The sequence below is a fragment of the Kogia breviceps genome, chromosome 17 (assembly GCF_026419965.1).
Source record: "Kogia breviceps isolate mKogBre1 chromosome 17, mKogBre1 haplotype 1, whole genome shotgun sequence".
In the NCBI taxonomy this organism is placed as follows: Eukaryota; Metazoa; Chordata; class Mammalia; order Artiodactyla; family Physeteridae; genus Kogia; species Kogia breviceps.
Genome location: NC_081326.1, coordinates 73,691,139 through 73,709,068, shown reverse-complemented (window position 1 = coordinate 73,709,068; position 17,930 = coordinate 73,691,139). Strand labels below are relative to the sequence as shown.

The 17,930-nt window shown below is 53.5% G+C and overlaps 1 protein-coding gene across 2 annotated transcripts in view; it reads left to right on the top strand.

The window, feature by feature from the left end:
- Positions 1–17,930, top strand: part of COL22A1 (collagen type XXII alpha 1 chain) — a 247,900-nt gene that overhangs the window by 136,442 nt on the left and 93,528 nt on the right. For both annotated transcript variants that reach the window (XR_010837384.1, XM_067017097.1), the window contains exons 24-31: positions 3,914–3,967; positions 4,619–4,672; positions 6,165–6,218; positions 7,164–7,217; positions 11,282–11,326; positions 11,883–11,927; positions 12,381–12,434; positions 15,589–15,630. Coding sequence is in view for 1 of the 2 variants with exons in the window: in XM_067017097.1 (XP_066873198.1) it covers positions 3,914–3,967; positions 4,619–4,672; positions 6,165–6,218; positions 7,164–7,217; positions 11,282–11,326; positions 11,883–11,927; positions 12,381–12,434; positions 15,589–15,630 (402 nt within the window). In the remaining variant the exon portion in view is untranslated. The remainder of the gene's footprint in view (positions 1–3,913; positions 3,968–4,618; positions 4,673–6,164; positions 6,219–7,163; positions 7,218–11,281; positions 11,327–11,882; positions 11,928–12,380; positions 12,435–15,588; positions 15,631–17,930) is intronic.

The window sequence follows — 17,930 nt, the reverse complement described above, 5'->3', positions numbered from 1 at the left end:
GTATATAATCGTGTATATGACCACCTGTAATAACCAGCGGTGAGAAAGCAATGCTTAGCCCATTTACAGTCTAAAGAAATTGAGCTCAGAGTTTAATTAGCTCTGCTTCTAACGGGAAGAGCCAGCGCCGCAGCCTCAGAGTGACCCAAGCCCCGGGGCGGCTGGCGTTCTAGAAGACGCTTTTGGTGCCTCTTCTTCAAGATGAAAATTTTCACCTGCTGGAATGTTTTAGACTCAGTATACACATTCTCCGTGGTGGCCCCTGTATCCTGGCAGCCTTGTAGGAAAAGTGGAAATCTGTGTCTGCTCTGGGCAACTGTTCATGCAAAGACAGTGCTTCAGTCAGGATGGCAGCAAAGCCTCTGGAGTTGGTGGGAACGCAGCCAGGGAAGGGGCCAAGCCCAGGAGGCCGAGTGGGTTCGCCTCTACACAGGAACCCTCCTGAGGGGGGCAGTCATCGCGCCCCTGGAGTTACCTACTGAGAGGAGCACCCACAATTAGGAACAACTTGCGAAGAAAGCAGACATTACCGAGTCACGCAGGGAGTGTGATTGCCGTGCTGATTTATGCAAGTAATTTTCATTCATCTTCAAATTCCATCCAGTTATATAAAATCTACTCCAATTGGAACTCGGGGGTTATTAGGCATAGTTATTTGCCGTTCCATTATTAATCACGATAATTGGGTTAATTGGTTATTTATACATGATCGCTGTAATCACCGAGGACATTAAGTAGCTATTTAGTCACCACCGTATTAAGAAGGATCCAACGTTCTATTAATAATAATTAGACTTATTGGTTAATTGATAGAGTCACTACTTAGTTTTTTTATTAGTAATAATTAAAGCAGTTATTTTGTTGTTAACATTTAGATCTCTTGGCTCATTTGTCACTCTCTTTCATAATGAGATGAGTGGGTTATTTAGGTATTTTTATCGATGATAAAAAGAGAAGAGGGTGAAAACCTCCCACGAGCTGAGCTGGCGCCACGCACACCTTCGTTAATCCAGCCATACGAGGCCACCTTTCTCTTTTTTGTCATTCTCTCCGGGGTCTGCGTTTAATTCTGCAGCAGCCCTGCCCCGAGCTCCAGCCCCCGGGCAGCTCCACCCAGTGCCTCAGACACGCGCATCGAACGCTCAGCCTTCTTCAGCGGGACGGCCGGTGCCCACCCCGTCCAGGTGCGCTCCCCCGGCAGTGTCCCCGCCTCGGCCAAGGGCCCCGTCACCTGTCCAGTCCTTCAGGCTCGTCCTCGTCCCTTCGCCGCACACACCCGAGCTGCTGTGAAGTCGTGTCCACTTCTCCTTCCCGATACAACCAAGTCAGACCGGCTCTCGCTGTCCCGACTCTAAAGCCCAGGTCCCGGCCGTCCTGGCCCCCAGCCCTGAAGCGACGCACCTGCCTCCCAGCTGCCCCTCCCACCGCGGCACCCCACCACCTTCCCCGGGGCCCCGTCCCCGTCCCCGTCCCCGTCCCCTCCACTCCTTCACACCGACCTGCCGGTCTTGCCGACGCACGGAGGTCTGTCCGGTCTCAGGCCCCTGAACCCACTCTTCTCCCTCCCCCGGACTTCCTGGCCACTCCGTTCGCAGCTTAAACGCGGCCCCTTCTGCGGGGCCTGCCGTGACCAGCCCCAGCTGGGACGGCCCCTCGGTTACAGTCGCGGTGACTTCACCCCTAGGACTCCCAGCCCCCCTTCGCTTGCTTCCACGCTTGTTCTCCCTGCCATCCCAGCCCCTCACCAGCTTCTAGCGCCGCCGGGGCCTGACAGGCCACATCCTGCATCCTGGCTTGTGGCAGCGCCCCGCCCCCCGCCATCTCCCTCCTCCGCGTTGCTACCTCCGCTGCTGATACTCTTCCCTCGGTAAACGGTGATCGAACGTCGTTCCTGTTCCCCGCGAAGGAACCAGACGCGGTCTCTGCCCTCCTGGGCCTTAAAATCCGGTGGGAAAATGCTGGACGCTCCCCGTTGCTGTTTTTTGAAGTCATTTCCCACTCTTCGTACTTTATCCCTAAAGCTTGGGAGAAAGTTTAGCAGCCAGTTTGTCCAATTTTTACAGCTGCTTTTTAAAAATAAAAGCCACACGTATGAACTGGACAAGTGCAAAGGTCCCCTGGTTGACATAAAGGTGGGAGCTCAGGAGCGTCTCCCTCAAACCACGCACACAGCACGTGCCCCCGAACGCAAGTCCTTGGAACCCTGGTTTCCTCCTGGTCCGCGCAGTGACGAGGGGAGGGGGACTTGCCTCTGGCTCCTCGGAGAGTCCCTGGCCGCATGGAGACTGGCCTTTCAGTCTTGACTTTCCCTTAGCCAGGTTTCTTTCCTGAAACCCTAATATCCTCACCTATGAAAGAGGCATAATAGTGCAGAGTCTTTGGCTTTCAAGCAGCTTTTTAAAAAAATCTAAGGTCAGAGTAATGAGCAGGTCAGGAGACCAGCTTCCTGGAACGATCACTTTGAAAGAGGCCAGCGCATTCCAGGGGCCGCCAGCATCACGGGGAACGTAAGGAGGGACGAAAGCTAAGTGTATCCCATTTGCTGTCAGAGAGAGAGAGCTGCATGAGGTGAGAAGGGGCCTTGGCTGAGTTCCGTGGGGTTGAGGTTGCTGTGAGAGCCTCAGAGGTCAGGGTGATGTAAAAAGGTCAACTGGAACATGCCCTGTGGAGGGGTGGGTCCTGGGAGTGCCACCTGCAGGGCTCCTGCTTTGCCGGGAGGTGTGCGGAGCTGAGCTGGAGGGGATGCGGGTGGAGCAGGACTGAGCCACGATAGGGGGGAGGTCACCAGCCTTCTTTGGTGCCCTCCCCCACCTCCGTCCTCATCCATTAGGGGGACCCTGCATCTGTACCCACCCAGGCCACTGTCCACGTCTGCCTGGCCATTCACTTGCTCCAGCTCCAAGCAGTTGTCTCCTAATAAAAGTAGACGTTATCCCCAAAGGCCCTCCAGCACGGAGTGAGCTACGTAGAAAGCTAGGTCCGGGTGCCACCAAAAAGTTCTCTTCTGTAAACGTCGGCTTTCTCTACCCTTTGTTGACTCACCAGCGCCCCCAGAGGGGGAAAAGGGAACTGTCCGCGGAAGCAGCAACCTTGGCCATTTTTTAGTATTTACCGTCCTCCAGTGGCGATGTATTGTTCTCTCGGAATGCACAGCGCTCTCCTCAGCTGTGTTCAATGCAGCTGACTTCTTCAAACACTTACTGAGCACCTGCTCTATTCCAAGCCCTGGGCTTGTTGCTGTGCGAGATGAGATGTGGGGGGGGAGCAAGAGGGGGCCTCTGCCTTCGGGGGCCCGGGGGTCAGATGAGAACTGTTACAAGGGCCTTCGGCTTGGGGGAGGGAGCGATTAATTCTGCCTGGGGAATTGCAGAAAATTTCAGAAAGGTGGAGACATCCATCCGAGCAGTGGGACAGGGGAGGAAGGGCATATTTGGAGAGACACCTGGACAAACAAAGGCCAGAGGTGCATCTCCTAGAACGTGTGTAGTGGAGAGAGAGAGGGTTTGAACAGGTCTCTTGATTCACCCCAGGTGATTCGATGCTGAATAATGCTTGGGAACCACTGTTCTAGAAGATTTTTGTTAATGGGTTAACCCATTGTGTGTATGTGTGTTCACGCGCGTATGTATTTATTTTAAATGCTCAAATATCTTAAATATACATTGGAATAGATAATATAACAGACAGTTATGCTATCCCACCGCCCAGATAGTACACGTTACCATTTTGCAAATTTTACTTCAGACCTTTTCTTTTTGCTCTTGTTCCTTTTTGTTGAAAAAATACAGTATTTCAAGTAAAGCAGCAGCGCCCCCCTTCACTGGTCCCCGTCGGTCTCCCCTCTCAGAGGACAGTGTCACCAGGAGGCTACTCCATGCACGTTTGTAACCCAGGCTATGCTCTTTCTCTGCAGGGCCCCGCAGGACCACCTGGCGTCCCAGGCCCCCCTGGACCCGGAGGCCCCCCGGTGAGATTGGTTTTGATTTTCTCTCCCCAGGGCACTTCGATGGAGGGTTCGTGGCCCCGGGAGCCAGGGACATCGTGGTGTAGAGCCACGTGTTCCCTCTTTGTCCGAGAGCAGGGCAAAGGCCTGAGCAAGGAGGGGCCCCCCAGCAGCCGGCCCTGGAGCCCCTTCGACTGACTGGAAATAGCATCTGAGCTCACACAGCGCATCGCTGGCTGCTCCTAGAGATGCAGGGGGAGAGGCCCACTGGGCTGGGCTCGTCCTTTTGAGGTCTTGCAGGAGCGTGTGGTTTGTCTCCCCTCCTGCATTTCAGGAGCCCTCTGGGAAAGCTCCCTGTAGGCCGAGGGGAGGGATGGGGCCGCTGGGTGGGACAGAGGGAGGCGTTTCCACCCACCCCGCCGGCGGGAGTGAAGGTGCCAGTGGCCCCGACTGCAGACCAGATGAGCCCTGCGCCGGCCAGCCTTGGAGGTGTGACGGTTCCACGTCTCCCCGTGGCCCACACCAAGGACAGCCAGGTGCCCCCGAGCGGTATCCACCCCTGGGTGCCCTTGTCAGAGCTGGAGACCTGGGCTCCTGCCAGGAGAGGTGCTGGGAGAAGGGAGCTGATGCTCGGAAGAGGTCAGACTGAAGGTTCCCCTCTGGTTCCCTTTTCAGGGTTTGCCGGGAGAGATCGGCTTCCCAGGAAAACCTGGGCACCCCGGGCAGGCGGTGAGTGACCAGAGCACCCCTCCCTGCACTGTCCCGTCTCTCCCGTCCTCTGTGACGGGAGCGGCCGGGCCCTTTCAGCTGCCACCCGGGCCGCTTTCCAGCGGGTGATGCTCCGTGCCCTTTCCTCCCCGTCGGCGGGGACCAAGGCCCTGGTAGCCAGCCTGCCTTCTTCCTTCCGTGGTGTCTGTCACGTGTGTACTCCGTCTCCTGGGGCCGCTCCCGCATGGCCCCAGCTGGAATGCAGTCTGGAGCACCCTCTCCCTAGGCCACCGCCTGTGCTCTTGTAACTCAAAGGGGCATCCGAAAGTCCTTTGCTGTTTAAAGCGTGGCTTCTCGTCTGTAGGGCCACTGACGGAGGGTTGCAGAAGTGATGGAGGGGGAGACGTGAGACATGGTCCAGGATGCGGCAGAGCTCTTTCCGTCACTATCCTGATTGTGTTTCTTCTTTCCCAACCAAAAAGATCCTAGGGATCTGGGCCTTCTCATTCCTTTTAAGTCCTGGGGGTAGAGCTCATCAAACCTTATGTCTCGGGCTTCCCTGGTGGCGCAGTGGTTGAGAATCCGCCTGCCGATGCAGGAGACACGGGTTCGTGCCCTGGTCCGGGAAGATCCCACATGCCGCGGAGCAACTAAGCCCGTGAGCCATGGCCGCTGCGCCTGCGCGTCCGGAGCCTGTGCTCCGCAACGGGAGAGGCCACAACAGTGAGAGGCCCGCGTACCGCAAAAAACAAAACAAAACAAAACAAAACCTTATGTCTCCACACAAGGAAGCAGGTGCAGATTGAAGCTGGGTGTCTCCTGCCGTTTTGGCCTGTAGCTCTTCAGGGCAGGACAGTAGGGGTGGCCTTCAGCTTCCGATACCATGTGACCGTGACGGGCCGTCACAGGCCTGGTGACAGCCCTCAGGAGGCCTCTGCTCGTCCGGAAAACATTTCCTTACTGCTGGTTCTCTGATGGGGCCAGCAGAGGAGGGGAGGGCTGTGGATACAGAAAGCCCGTGCGACCCACAGAGCTGACGGGGGGTCAGGACGCTGGAGAAGGGGTGACAGGGAAATCCGACTGTGCAGCGCACCGTGCCTGTCCCCTTGTCCCTGGACCACAGATCCATTGGTGGCTGTAGACGAAGGGACGTGATTGCTGGATGCCAGCGTGCTCGGCCCTGTTGAGCTCCAGGTACCGGGCCTAGGGTTCTCGATATAAATTCAGGGCCATGACGTCCACTCTCAGGCAAACGGGTCCAAAGCTGGAACGCGTGGTTAACTGTCACCCACAGACGTTCCTGAGCACGTGGTCCACACAGCTCCCCCCACAGACACTTTACCGCAGCGAGAGCGCCACCGGAGAGCTGGAGCACAGGACCGTCCTGCGTGTCTTGCCCGCCGTGCTGGCCAGCTTCTGGCTGCAGGAGCTGCTCCTGGCCGGCAGGAACGCAGTGCAGCGCTGCCCTAACCGTGCCTCTCACGTGGGTCTGTCTTTCTCCCTCTTGGCCCAGGGACCTCCCGGGAAGGATGGGCTGAACGGACCCCCGGGCCTGCCAGGACCAAAGGTTGGTGTGAGTTTGGACCCAAAACACAGACGCCAAAGAGATTTTTGATTGTTTGTTGCCTGGGCCTTGGGTCACGTTTGGATTCCGAGTCTTGCCGGGCTCGGAAATGTTTGGATTTCCAAGGTCAGATATGGGCGCGCCCCTTATTCCTACTTAGGTAACTGGGGAAGGATTTGGAGGCCTAGGACTTTAAAATTATTCTGTTAGAAATATGTATGTATTTTATTTGCAAGGAGAAAAGCCTTTCAGGTACTCTTACATAATAAGAGACCTCAGTTTAAAAAATACTCTGGTGGGGCTCATTACAGTAAGATCATTAAGAGTCAGAGATTAACTATCATAAAATTGGGAAGCAAGTTCACAGTTTACCCACTTCAGATGGACAATTAAAAAACCACACAGCCAAAATTTTAACAAGTGAACTTCACCTTTTCATAACAGACATTAAGCTCAAGGGTGAATGTCAACAGACCTCGAAAGGCAACTTTTGGATATTATAGGAAGATTCATCATCCTTTTCCATAAGCAGACTTAGAAGCTTAACTTTTTCATGACAAGGTATAGAATAAGTATGGATTCAACTTAATTTTATGGGCATTTCATGTAAATATTCTCCATCCTCCTCTCTCATCTTTCAAGACAAAAGATAAGGGTTAACCACGTATTTTGTGCTCTCAAAAGAACTTAGGCAATATCTTACCTACTCTGCATCCTTCTTCATTTCCATTCACTTATGTCTTTATAAATCAAAAGCAGAGCCGTTGACTATGGCATCTAGGAGGTGGTTTGAGCTGCTGTTTCTAGTCGCCGTGGTCACACAGAATTGAAGAGGTTCAGTAACGCTTAACCCCCAGCAGTTTTCTCCCTTCCAGCCTGGACCTAGTCCTGAGGCTGTTTCCTCCAAGCCCAGCACCTCCTGTTTACTCCTGTTTGTGTTCCTTACAGGGAGACCTGGGAGACAGAGGGGCGGACGGTTTGCCCGGACAGCCTGGCCCGCGGGTAGGGACTCCTTCCCCATCGCGTCTGTTATTCTAAATGGTGTGTTTGGGGCTGTGCGTGAACCTCAGCTGACAGAGCCCAGCATCTGTATGAGCTGGGGTGTGGCAGGGAATAGCCGGGGTCATTGCAGAGGGGCTGTTTGAAAGGCCGAGGGCGGGGTCGGGGGGTCCGTGGTGACACACCCTGGACAGGCAACAGCGGATGCCCCCCCGGGGCAGAGGAGCAAGGGGGCAGTGCGTGCCTGGAACCCGGGAGCCGTGTAGCTGGAGGAGAGAGCCCCTGAGAGAGCGGGAGCCTTGGGAAGAAGGCCAGCATCGCTGTCTAGCTCGTCCTGGGAGGGAAGAGGCGAGGGGGTCAGTAGCCCCTCCTCTCTCTCTCTCCTGTCCCTTAAGCTTTTCCCTCCCTCCGATGCTCCCTGACCCCTGACCCCTACAGAAGCAGGAAGCTCGGCTGGGCTCATCTGTAGAGTTCAGCATCTCAGATGTGGCCTGGGCTCAGTGCAGTGGGTACAGAAGAGAGAGGGCTGGACTCTGCATGCATGTGTATGCGTGTGTGTGTGTGTGTGTGTGGTGAACGTATGTACGTGTGTGCGTATCTGTATGTATATGGGGGGTGTGCGTGTGTGGTGTGGGTGTGTACACGGTGTGTGCGTGTGCACAGCGCCTTGCTTCCAGAGAGGCGTGTGTCCACACAGCAGAGCGCATGGGGAGCCCTCTCCCTCCCGTCACAGGGCCTCTGAGTCCACTGGGTTAAGCGCTCGTTAAGGCAGTGACCCGCTCTCGGCCACCAGCTCCCACCCTCGGCCCACAGGCAGGCACCTGACGGGGTCTCGGCGAGGGCTCACTGGATGGAGGGTGGGTCACAAACCGCCCAGCGAGGGCACGGCTGTGGCCTGGACTCACCTCGCTGGCCAGTGAAGGGCCGGTCGGCAAATCCCGGGCCCTGGGTTCCCTGCTGCCTCTCTCGCTTTTCCAAGGAGCGAGCATTCTTCAGACCAGATGGAAACCGCAGGTTACAATGCACCGCAGCTGTCTCAAGGGCGCCCGCCGGTGGGACTCAGCGTGCAAAGAGTGCCCCGTCGGCACGCAGCGAGCCGCCACTGCCACCTGCGAGCACAGCGACCCTTCCTGTTTTAAGACTCAACATTCGTATTTTAAAAAACCACGTATAGGGCTTCCCTGGTGGCGCAGTGGTTGAGAATCCGCCTGCTGATGCAGGAGACACGGGTTCGTGCCCTGGTCCGGGAAGGTCCCACATGCCGCCGAGCGGCTGGGCCCGTGAGCCATGGCCGCTGAGCCTGCGTGTCCGGAGCCTGTGCTCCTCAAAGGGAGAGGCCACAACAGTGAGAGGCCCACAAAAAACAAAAAACAAAAAACAAAAAACAACAACAAAAAAAAACCCCACGTATAATGATCCCCAGTGATTGAAATGTAATGATGTGTGACTTGCTGTGTTTTGTCACAGCATGGATAAAGCATGCATACCCTGCCCTGAGGTGCCGGCTAGGGGTGAATCACGTGGTCTTAGAAGCACCGAGGCCACCTTCCAGGGTCTGAGTGATTGGCTGAGATTCAGGCATTTCACAGAAATAACCTGCAGCATTTGCATCACTCCCTGTTACTCTCCTTTTTGGACTCTGTATGTTTTATGGAGTCACCTGTACCTTGGAGCTGTATTTCCTCAAATCTCTGAGTTGCCACACCCTTCTGGGCTTACACCGTGTGAATTTCCATGTTCCGTTCAATAGTCTTCAGAAGAATCTGTTCCCATCGAGTTCCCTGTGCACGATTCTGTGGATGAAGGTGACCAGTCAGAAGTATTGGGGTGAAACTGAGCTGCCCTCGGGGGTTTCTTTCATCTTTCCTTCTCCATGTTCACCCCTAATGGCTGAAAGGTCAGAGAGGTCTGTTACTACAGCTCACGTATCATTTTTGTACGATTTCTAGTGTGATACTTTAAAAAAATGTTTCTAGAAAGCTCAAAATTGTGAATTTCTGCTGTTATGATGCTTTTAGAACATACTTTGTAGCTTCAAAGGAGACCTGGCAGGATTCCTAGTTACTTTATCTTGACAACATGCCAGCTAAAGATAAATCTTCAAAGAAGATTATGGCTACGTCCTGGACGGCGAGTCTTGAGTCTGCCCAGAGAATGGACTGTTTGTGGGGCGAGCAGATGCTTCTCCTCTTTGGCTCGTGTCAAGAATTCCGGGGTTTCCCTGGTGGCGCAGTGGTTGAGAGTCCGCCTGCCGATGCAGGGGACACGGGTTCGTGCCCCGGTCCGGGAAGATCCCACATGCCGCGGAGCGGCTGGGCCCGTGAGCCGTGGCCGCTGAGCCTGCGCGTCCGGAGCCTGTGCTCCGCAACGGGAGAGGCCACAGCAGTGAGAGGCCCGCGTACCGCAAAAAAAAAAAAAAAAAAAGAATTCCGGATGCTGCCCCGTTCTGCATGGGCTGTGCTTTGGCTTAGGATTCAGGAAGCACTTCAGATGGCCTTCAAAATGCTTTCTACCCAAACTCAGCCCCCAGCGCCTTTCCCACTGCAAAGGTGTGACTGTCCTAGCAGATTTAAAGTGACAATTTCTATAGCAAGTATCTGCACCATTCTGGTTAGAGCAGTTCTCACTAATTGTGCTTGTAAACACTGGGAATTGATGGGAAAACTGGAGGGCGTCTAGAATTTCTATTTGCACTGACTCCAGACACCAGTTGCCCTGGTGGCACCAGAGCTACAGGATAGAATGTGTGCTTAATGCTAAACAGGGCTTTTAGCTTCTTTTTCTTTTTTTCCTCTTCGATATGTGGTACAGCCTTCACTACCAGTGGAATCTGGCATAGCTGCAGGGAGAATCTTTATGTGTGTACATACCCATTCATTCATTCATTCATTCGTTCATGTGTCCATTTACCGGAAAACCACATTTCCTTATGGAAACCTACATAAAGTTTTCGCTAAGTACCACAATAATGTTAGGAAGAAACTGTCATTCAAGAAGTTAGTGTTTCTTCGGCTTCCCTGGTGGTGCAGTGGTTGAGGGTCCGCCTGCCGATGCAGGGGACGTGGGTCCGTGCCCTGGTCCGGGAAGATCCCACGTGCCACAGAGCGGCTGGTCCCGTGAGCCGTGGCCGCCGGGCCTGCGCGTCCGGAGCCTGTGCTCCGCAATGGGAGAGGCCACGGCAGTGAGAGGCCCACGGACCGCAAAAAAAAAAAAAAAAAAAAAGAAGTTAGTGTTTCTGAAGACACATGGCTGGTTAGAAATTGCAGTCCCTCCTCCCACCCACCGAACAACCTCCTCTTTGCACCAGTGGCTTACAGGGGCCCTGGTAGGCACAGCAGCGTGGTGCCGTGGAGTCAGAGAACAGGCCCCTCTGGTCCTGCACCCTCCTACTTTAACGTGCCCACAAAATGCTCGTCAGGAACGAAACTTCATCCAAGCTACTGGAACCGGTGTGTCCCTGCTGGGGCTTTGCTTTCAATATAAGCTTGCGTGTTTAACAGCGGTTCACCCGAGACTGGCCTTCACTGTAACGCACCATGCGAGAAGGAAACGGACCTCTCAGCTGCCCGTGGGCTCCTCCACGGGCGCCTCTGTTTACCTCTGTCTGCACAACAGCCTCGGGACGGCCCGTCAGCTCGGACAAGTTCATCAATGGCTTCTCCGTCCCTGGACCCGGCCTGGGGTCTGGGCTTCCCTGAGGGGCACAGAACTCAGAGCTGGGGTGGCTCTGGGACTCACAGATTTCGGCTCCTCGTTGTTCTGAACTGTACGTGTTTAGATTCAGGATGAGTGGCTTCAACCTGTTTAAATGCTGTCAGGGCAACTGCAGAAGCCGCTGCTTTTGAGGGAAGCAAAAGACAACGTGAGGGAGTGTGGATGCCGTCTCTCCAGAGGTGCGGACCACTCGGGTCTTCAAAGCCTGTGACGCTTGTGCTGCTGTGGGAATCAAGGGTCGTGGCTGAGGGAGGGGGGCTCCGGGGGCTCCGGGGGTGTGGGACCAGCCGGGATGGCAGCCGTCTCTGTAATGCGGGTGGAAAGTGACGGGGTGTCTGTTACTTTATCTCCAGGGTGGAGCCGGGGAGCAGGGCCTGGCTGGCCGACCTGGAGAGAAGGTCTGTTATTCCCTCGTCCGTTCAGCGCGCGCCTCTGTTAGTATACGCCACGCCGCGCGTCAGTCGTGTCCCTGGAGCTCACGACCTTGCCGTCGTGCACTCATTTACTTACCCCCCGGCGGTCGGCATGGCCTGCGCATCTGTCGCTGTGGTGGGTGCTGGGGTCACCACCACTGGCCAAGGGCAGGTGAACAGGTGCAGCGAGTGGTGCCGTGCAGGTGAGGGGCGGGCTTAGGAGTCCTGTCGCTCAGACTTGGGGAATGTCAGGAGAGGGGGCCGGGAGGCGACATGGTGGCTGATCCAGAGGAATGAGGAGTTAGACAGCAAGGGAGGCGAGACAAGCGTCCCCGGCAGGGGGAGTAGCAAAGTGAGAAGCACGTGGGGCCGCCCCGGAGTAGATACTCCAGAATCTGCTTCCCACGTTACCGCCACTAGGCCAGGGGTGTCTGGGGGGCCGGACGGCAGGCCGTAGAGAGCACAGCCCCCTTACCCTGGACCACGGGAGAGCCCCCTTGCTGAGAGCCCACTGAACAGGGACGCCGTGTTCTTTCCACAGGGAGAGGCAGGGCTCCCAGGCGCGAGGGGCGCGAAAGGAGAACAGGTGAGTGGCGGTGCTGTCTTCCCAGCAGGGCCGCGCGCCTGCGCCCGCGGAGAGAAGCCCCCTTTGCAGTCTTCGACCCTGGTGGGTGGCGGGTGCTTCAGGCTGGGATTAGAGCGTGTTTCCTCCGTGTTTATGGAAGAGAAAAGGAAGGGCGTCAGGCTGCTCTGGTCCGTGGGCTGGACCAACAGGCGGGTGGCTGTGGGATCTCTTGACAAGGGTGGGGCAGCTTCCGATGACATTTACGGGGCCGGTTGGGGCTGTTATCTGTCAGGGGCAGAATTCGGTGCAACTGACAGGCTGTCCCTTGAACTTGGTCTTCACCACGGCAGGGCAGGTTGGGAAGAAAAAAAACAATACTTTGCCCAAGGTCCCCTTGCTGTCTGTCACCTGGAAGAGGCGGCCATTTACACTCAGGTGAGTGCTAATGTTTCCTAATTGTATCTTTCCCTGTAGGGAGAGCAAGGAGAACGGGGACTCCCGGGACCGAAAGGTGACCAAGGTGCCAAGGTAGGAGCTTCTGCTGTTGTCCTGGCCGTCCGGTCCCTGAGTCACAGAACCTCCCTTCTGTAGTTTCTGTGCATTGCCTGCAGTTCAGTGGAGAGGGCAGCTCCTTGGAGTCCAAGTGGTGGCCTGGCTTACGGTCCTGGTTTTACGCGATGTGTGGTTCTGAGCATCTTATCTGACCTCCTTGGGCCTGCCTTGCTGGCCTCCCTTGCTTTCTCCCTTGTGTGATGCTGACCCAAGCCGAATCCGCAGGCACGTGGTTCCAGGAGCCCTCACGGATGCCGAAATCGGTGGATGCTCGAGTCCGTTCTGTGAAATGGTGGAGAATAATGAATACAGTCAGCCTTCAGGAGCCCGCCCGCGGGGGTCGGGGCCCGCTGTGCGCCGGGATCGTGGGAAGCGCCGCACGTGTAGTGACTTAGGTGACACTCGTGACGACCGGAGAGGGGTCATGTTATCAGCAACACCCCCAGTTTATAAAGGAGGAAACTGAGGCAAGGAAAGGCCAAGCCGCTTTCCCAGGGCTGCGTGAATGGAGGGCGGTGGAGTCGAGATCTGACCTCAGTCTGGGCCCGGCGTCCTGGCTCTGACGAGGTCCACACGTCACACCAGCCTGGCCCGAGGGGAGCCTGAGGAACGGCCACACCCCCAGGGGCCCTGGTGCCCCTCTCCGGCACGGCGCTGTCACCTCGTTCTCCCAAGTTGGCACGTCCCCTCCAGGGTCCTGCCCTCGACCTTTCTCAACTCCCATCCCCCTCTCTCAGGCTGAAGGCTGAGGGCTTTGTTCTGGACAGACCTGCGATCTATAAATAGAGATCCTGCAATGGAAAGAGCTTTAGTGGGTAAGCCATTCAGGCCTGCTGCTCTCCCGGATGTTTCAGAAATGCAGTTTTTATTTGAGAAACTCATTTCCAGGATGCAGAGGACTCAGCGAGACCATTAAGCCCGTTTTATTGCTTTGGCAGAATTGCCAGGGCCACAGCAGAATCACATTCAAGCTTCCGAAGAATCTGGCCTGCTTTTCTTTTCCCCTAGAGAAATATGTAATAATAGACAATTCTGGTCAAAAAAAAAAAAAATCTAAAATAAGACATTGAGGCAACACTGCCCCCTCTGACTGTGCCTGGAGCAACCCTACCTCAGTTCTCTGGTCCTCTTTCTCCCCACCAGCCACCGTGAGAATTTTGACCCCTGGGCATCTTGGAAAGTCGGGTGATAATGCCTGTGTGTCCGCTAGCGCTCAGAGAGTCCAAGTGTGGAGAAGCTGGGATGGGAACCGAGGCCGGTCACACGAACTACAAAACTCAAAGACCCTTTTCCAGCCAAGCATCTTCCTCGAAGTCAGAGCTGCCTGGGCTCTGCCCCGCTGGCCCCGCTGGCCCCACTGGCCCTTCCTTTGCCCCGCAGCCCTGGGGGTGGGGGAGGCTTTTCCAGAAAGGTGGCCTTGAGGCTCTCGGGGTTAGAGACGCTCTCCAACCCTCTTCTTGTTTATGTCTGTTCGTACATCCCACTGGGACGCGCTCCGCTTCGGTCATTTGGACTTTTTAATGGCGGGTAAATTGGTTTGGATGAGGTTGGTTTCGGGGCACGAGGCCGACAGTGTCAAGAAGAGAATCGGGTAAACTCGGATAATGCAGATAGCGCTGAGAAAGGGTTCTCTCTGAAGCTTCTGGAACTTTAGTCGGGGAAATGCTGCACAGTGAGTAGTTCAGGGCTCGGATTCTGAGTGTAAAACTAGCCTGAGCCATTTGCTGGCTGTGTGACTCTGGGCAGGTGAATGAGTGTGATTTGCTTCCGTGGGATGGGAGTACGGAAGCTTCTCTGTTACAGGCATTTCGACGGAGATTAGAGGCGTTGATGCCTGTAGAAAAGTACCTGCAGTTAAATCCTACATAACCATAGAAATGATCATAGAAGACAGTGTAACTACGTTTTATTATCATATTCTTGTTGTTACTAAGAGCAGCCTTGCCTCTCTCCAAGCCGGCTTTATTCATTCATTTGTCCGCTAATAACCATGAGTGGACCCAGGCCCGCAACAGGCCTGACCCTGGGCCGCTCAGAGCACACCTGGGCCTTGACATCCATGTCCTGACACCATCGTGGCTCACGTGGAATGACGGTCTTTGGGGACCACCCCTCCTGGTGGAGTAGCCAGCGACCTCTTTTCCTCGGGGCAAATGTAATAACAATTTCCTCCTCAGTGGGCCCTCACTGACGATCTCACTCAGCCCCCAGGTGACGCTGTGAGCTGGAGGTACTATTGTCATTAATTTGCACAGAGGAAGACGAGCCGACAGAAGTAAAATGATACATATAAGATGGTAGAGTTAGGTTTCAGGCTCAGGTGATTCAGCTCCCAAGCCCGTGTGCTGTTTACGGGAATGTACTTGTCACCCGTTAGGCCCCTGAGAAGAGGGTGGGGCGGGGCCCAGGGGAGTTTCTAAGGGCGCTCAGGCCGGCCCTTGGGCTCCAGTGCACAGTGTGGAGAGGTTTGCTGCGGCGCGGTTATGGCTGCAGCAGGGGGGACATCACGTAAATGTCATCAACAGGAAGATGGATCGTGTCCATTTTATTACCTTCATTGGTGTATTAGTTCTGTTTCTCCTTTGTTTTATTTTAGCAATTGCTTTAAAGTTTATAGTAGACATCTTTAACTTACCACAATTAAATCTTTAAGTGCTGTTATACCACTTCATATATAAAGATACGAACCATATAATAGTATATCTTCATTTCTCCCTTTTAGCTTTTGTGCCATTGTTGTCATACATTTTACTTCTACCTGTGTTTTAACACCTATAGTACATTGTTATTGCTTTAAACAATTGGTTATCTGTTAAAGGTTTAAATAAAAAAGAAGTATTTTATACTTTAAAAAAAAAGATGGATCGTGGATCACTTTATTTCCATGTGCACCGTGGAATAGTATATAGTGATATAAACGATCTACAGCTACACATACCAGCATAGATACTTCTCAAAATAAAGTTCTGATGTGTCTGATGTATTTAAGAATTTGGAATCTATCTGTCTGTCTATCTATCTATCAAGGTAGATGTGGGGTGGGTGATTCTGTTGTCTTGGGAAAGGTATCCCAGGACAGGCAGGGCTAGCAGAGGGTTAATGGTAATTTATTTTCCATTGCTTCATCTAGGGTGAAACGGGTCCAGCAGGCCCCCCGGGATTACCTGGAACTGTAAGTTACTCTGCTTCTAATCCTTTCTCCTTCTGCACACATACCACTTAGTTATAAATATCTTTTTAAGGGAGTTTGTCAATAGCTAGACCTACCCCTTGGTCCTGTAATCCAAAAATGCATAAGCTTCACTAGGAACCACATTGTGCTTATTGATTTATTTTACTCAGCAAGCACAGTTACTGTTTATTAGAATACTGGCTAGGCACTGAGCATCCGTACCCACCTCTTGCCTGTGGGGAAACAGAGGTCCAGAGGCAAGAAGCACTTCGTGCAGGGTAAGACTACAGCACAGATATACAGCCACGACCCAGGCTTCTGGCCTCCGCATGTCTGCGGTGGGCGTGGTGAGTCCGGGATGAGTGGTGAGTAACAGTGCGGGCTTTGGAGCCAGAGAAAAAGTGGGTTTGAATCCTGGCTGTGCTATTCACCGGCACCGCGGTCTTAGACACGTTATTTAACGTCAAAAAGACTTGGTCTTCTCATCTGTTAAGAAAAAATGTTATACCTAGCTATCTTGTACATTTGTAGTGAAAATTAACAAATAGTACAAGGTACATTGCACAGTTTCTGGTACATAGTAAATACTAAATTTAAAAAAAAAAAACGAAGGCTATATAAATATGCGAATATAGTTTGCAGTTTTTTTCATGTGAATGTTTCCTCCCAGCTTTGATATTCTGTGCTTTGATCGGATGATTTCGGGGGAGGCGAACATGGCTCCAGATGCTGGCCGTGGCGGGGCACGTAGGGATTGGTCATTTGGGGGACTGCCTCATATGGAGGGCAGGAGATGAGAGAGCCTGAACACCCAGAAATCCCATGTGCAGTGTGACTGAGATGGGTCCTCCGTGGTCTTCTGCACGTTACACCATACGATGCCGCCACCGTTTTCTCCCCACACACATGGCCCTCAAAATGAGACGCAGCGAGTATTTCAGAATCAAATTTAGAGTCAGAACTGGCCGTGTAAAATTGTTGTTTAAGACTGGTAATATTTAATGTAGGCAAGCTTGCAGGGAGTGAGCACTGCCTTTTGGTGGAAGGCATCTGGTAACACTTATTTGAGAGGTTACTTGGTATTAACATTTCATAAAGTGTCTGTCTAACCATTAGATTAGAGATTCCATTCCTAGGCATCTGGCCTGAAGAATTATTTGCATTGTGTGTATTTAAAACATCACGTACGAGGATTTACATTGTGGTGTTGCTTATAATGAAAAATCACAGGTAACCTACACGACCAGAAGCAAAGAACTCACTAAACCACGGAATATGTGTATCGTGGAATCCTACTTCATAAAAATTAAACACACACACATGCACTACGCATATGGCTTTAAAAAGATGCCAATATTCAAGAAAAGTTAAGTAGAAAGACTAATTTATGAATTACAGCGTGTGTGAAGGCTGACGCGGACTCCGCAGCCCACCTGCGTGATGTCCAGCGCTCGCTGGCTGTGTGAACTTCATCAAGAAGTTTCTTTCTCTGACCTTCAATCTTCTTACGTATAAAAGCAGGGCAAAAACAGATAAAACTGCTTCTTGTACTGTGAGGGATGTATGAGTTAATGCATATCAACAACCATAAATAATGCTTGCTGTTCTTGTTTGTATAACTCTCGTGCAAAGTTACGCATTCCTATACATTCATAATTGCAACTGGAAATGGATACAAATGGGTCTAGAATATGCTCAGCTGAAAAACAGTGGTTTCTTCTGGGGACGAGACTGCGATTTGGAGACATGGAAGGCACGGTGTAGGAAGTCTCCTTTTTTTCCTTCCTCGTTGAATTCATTGCATTTTTGGACTAGAATCCACGATGTCCTTTCGTCCACTCTCGTATATTGGAGCACCTGCTGTGGGCCAGACGTTGGCAGAGTTTGGCTGCTGTGGAGTTTCAACAGCCCCGTCGGGGAGATAAACTCTAGTCACATGGCGGCCCAGACACACAGATCCTGCAAATCATAGCGAATGCTGTCAGGGCAAAGAGCAGGGTGCATAGCGAGGGGGCCTCGTTTATATGTGGGTGGTGGAGGGGGAGGGAGATCTTTGAAGACAGGACATTCAAACACGAGCTCTGAAGGGTGGGCTTGGTCAGTCAGGTAAAGGAGAAGGGAAGCGCCTTCCAGGCCGGGGGCGCGGCGGGTGCGGAAGCTTTGAGATGGGAGGAGGCGGGCCGCCTGGGAAGCACTCATGCAGTGCAGAGGGACGGCCGTGCGGGGGCCAGTGCATGGGGTTCTCAGCTGCTGCGACAGAGAGTTTGCATCAGCTGGGCTCCCCGGGCCCAGAGCTGAGT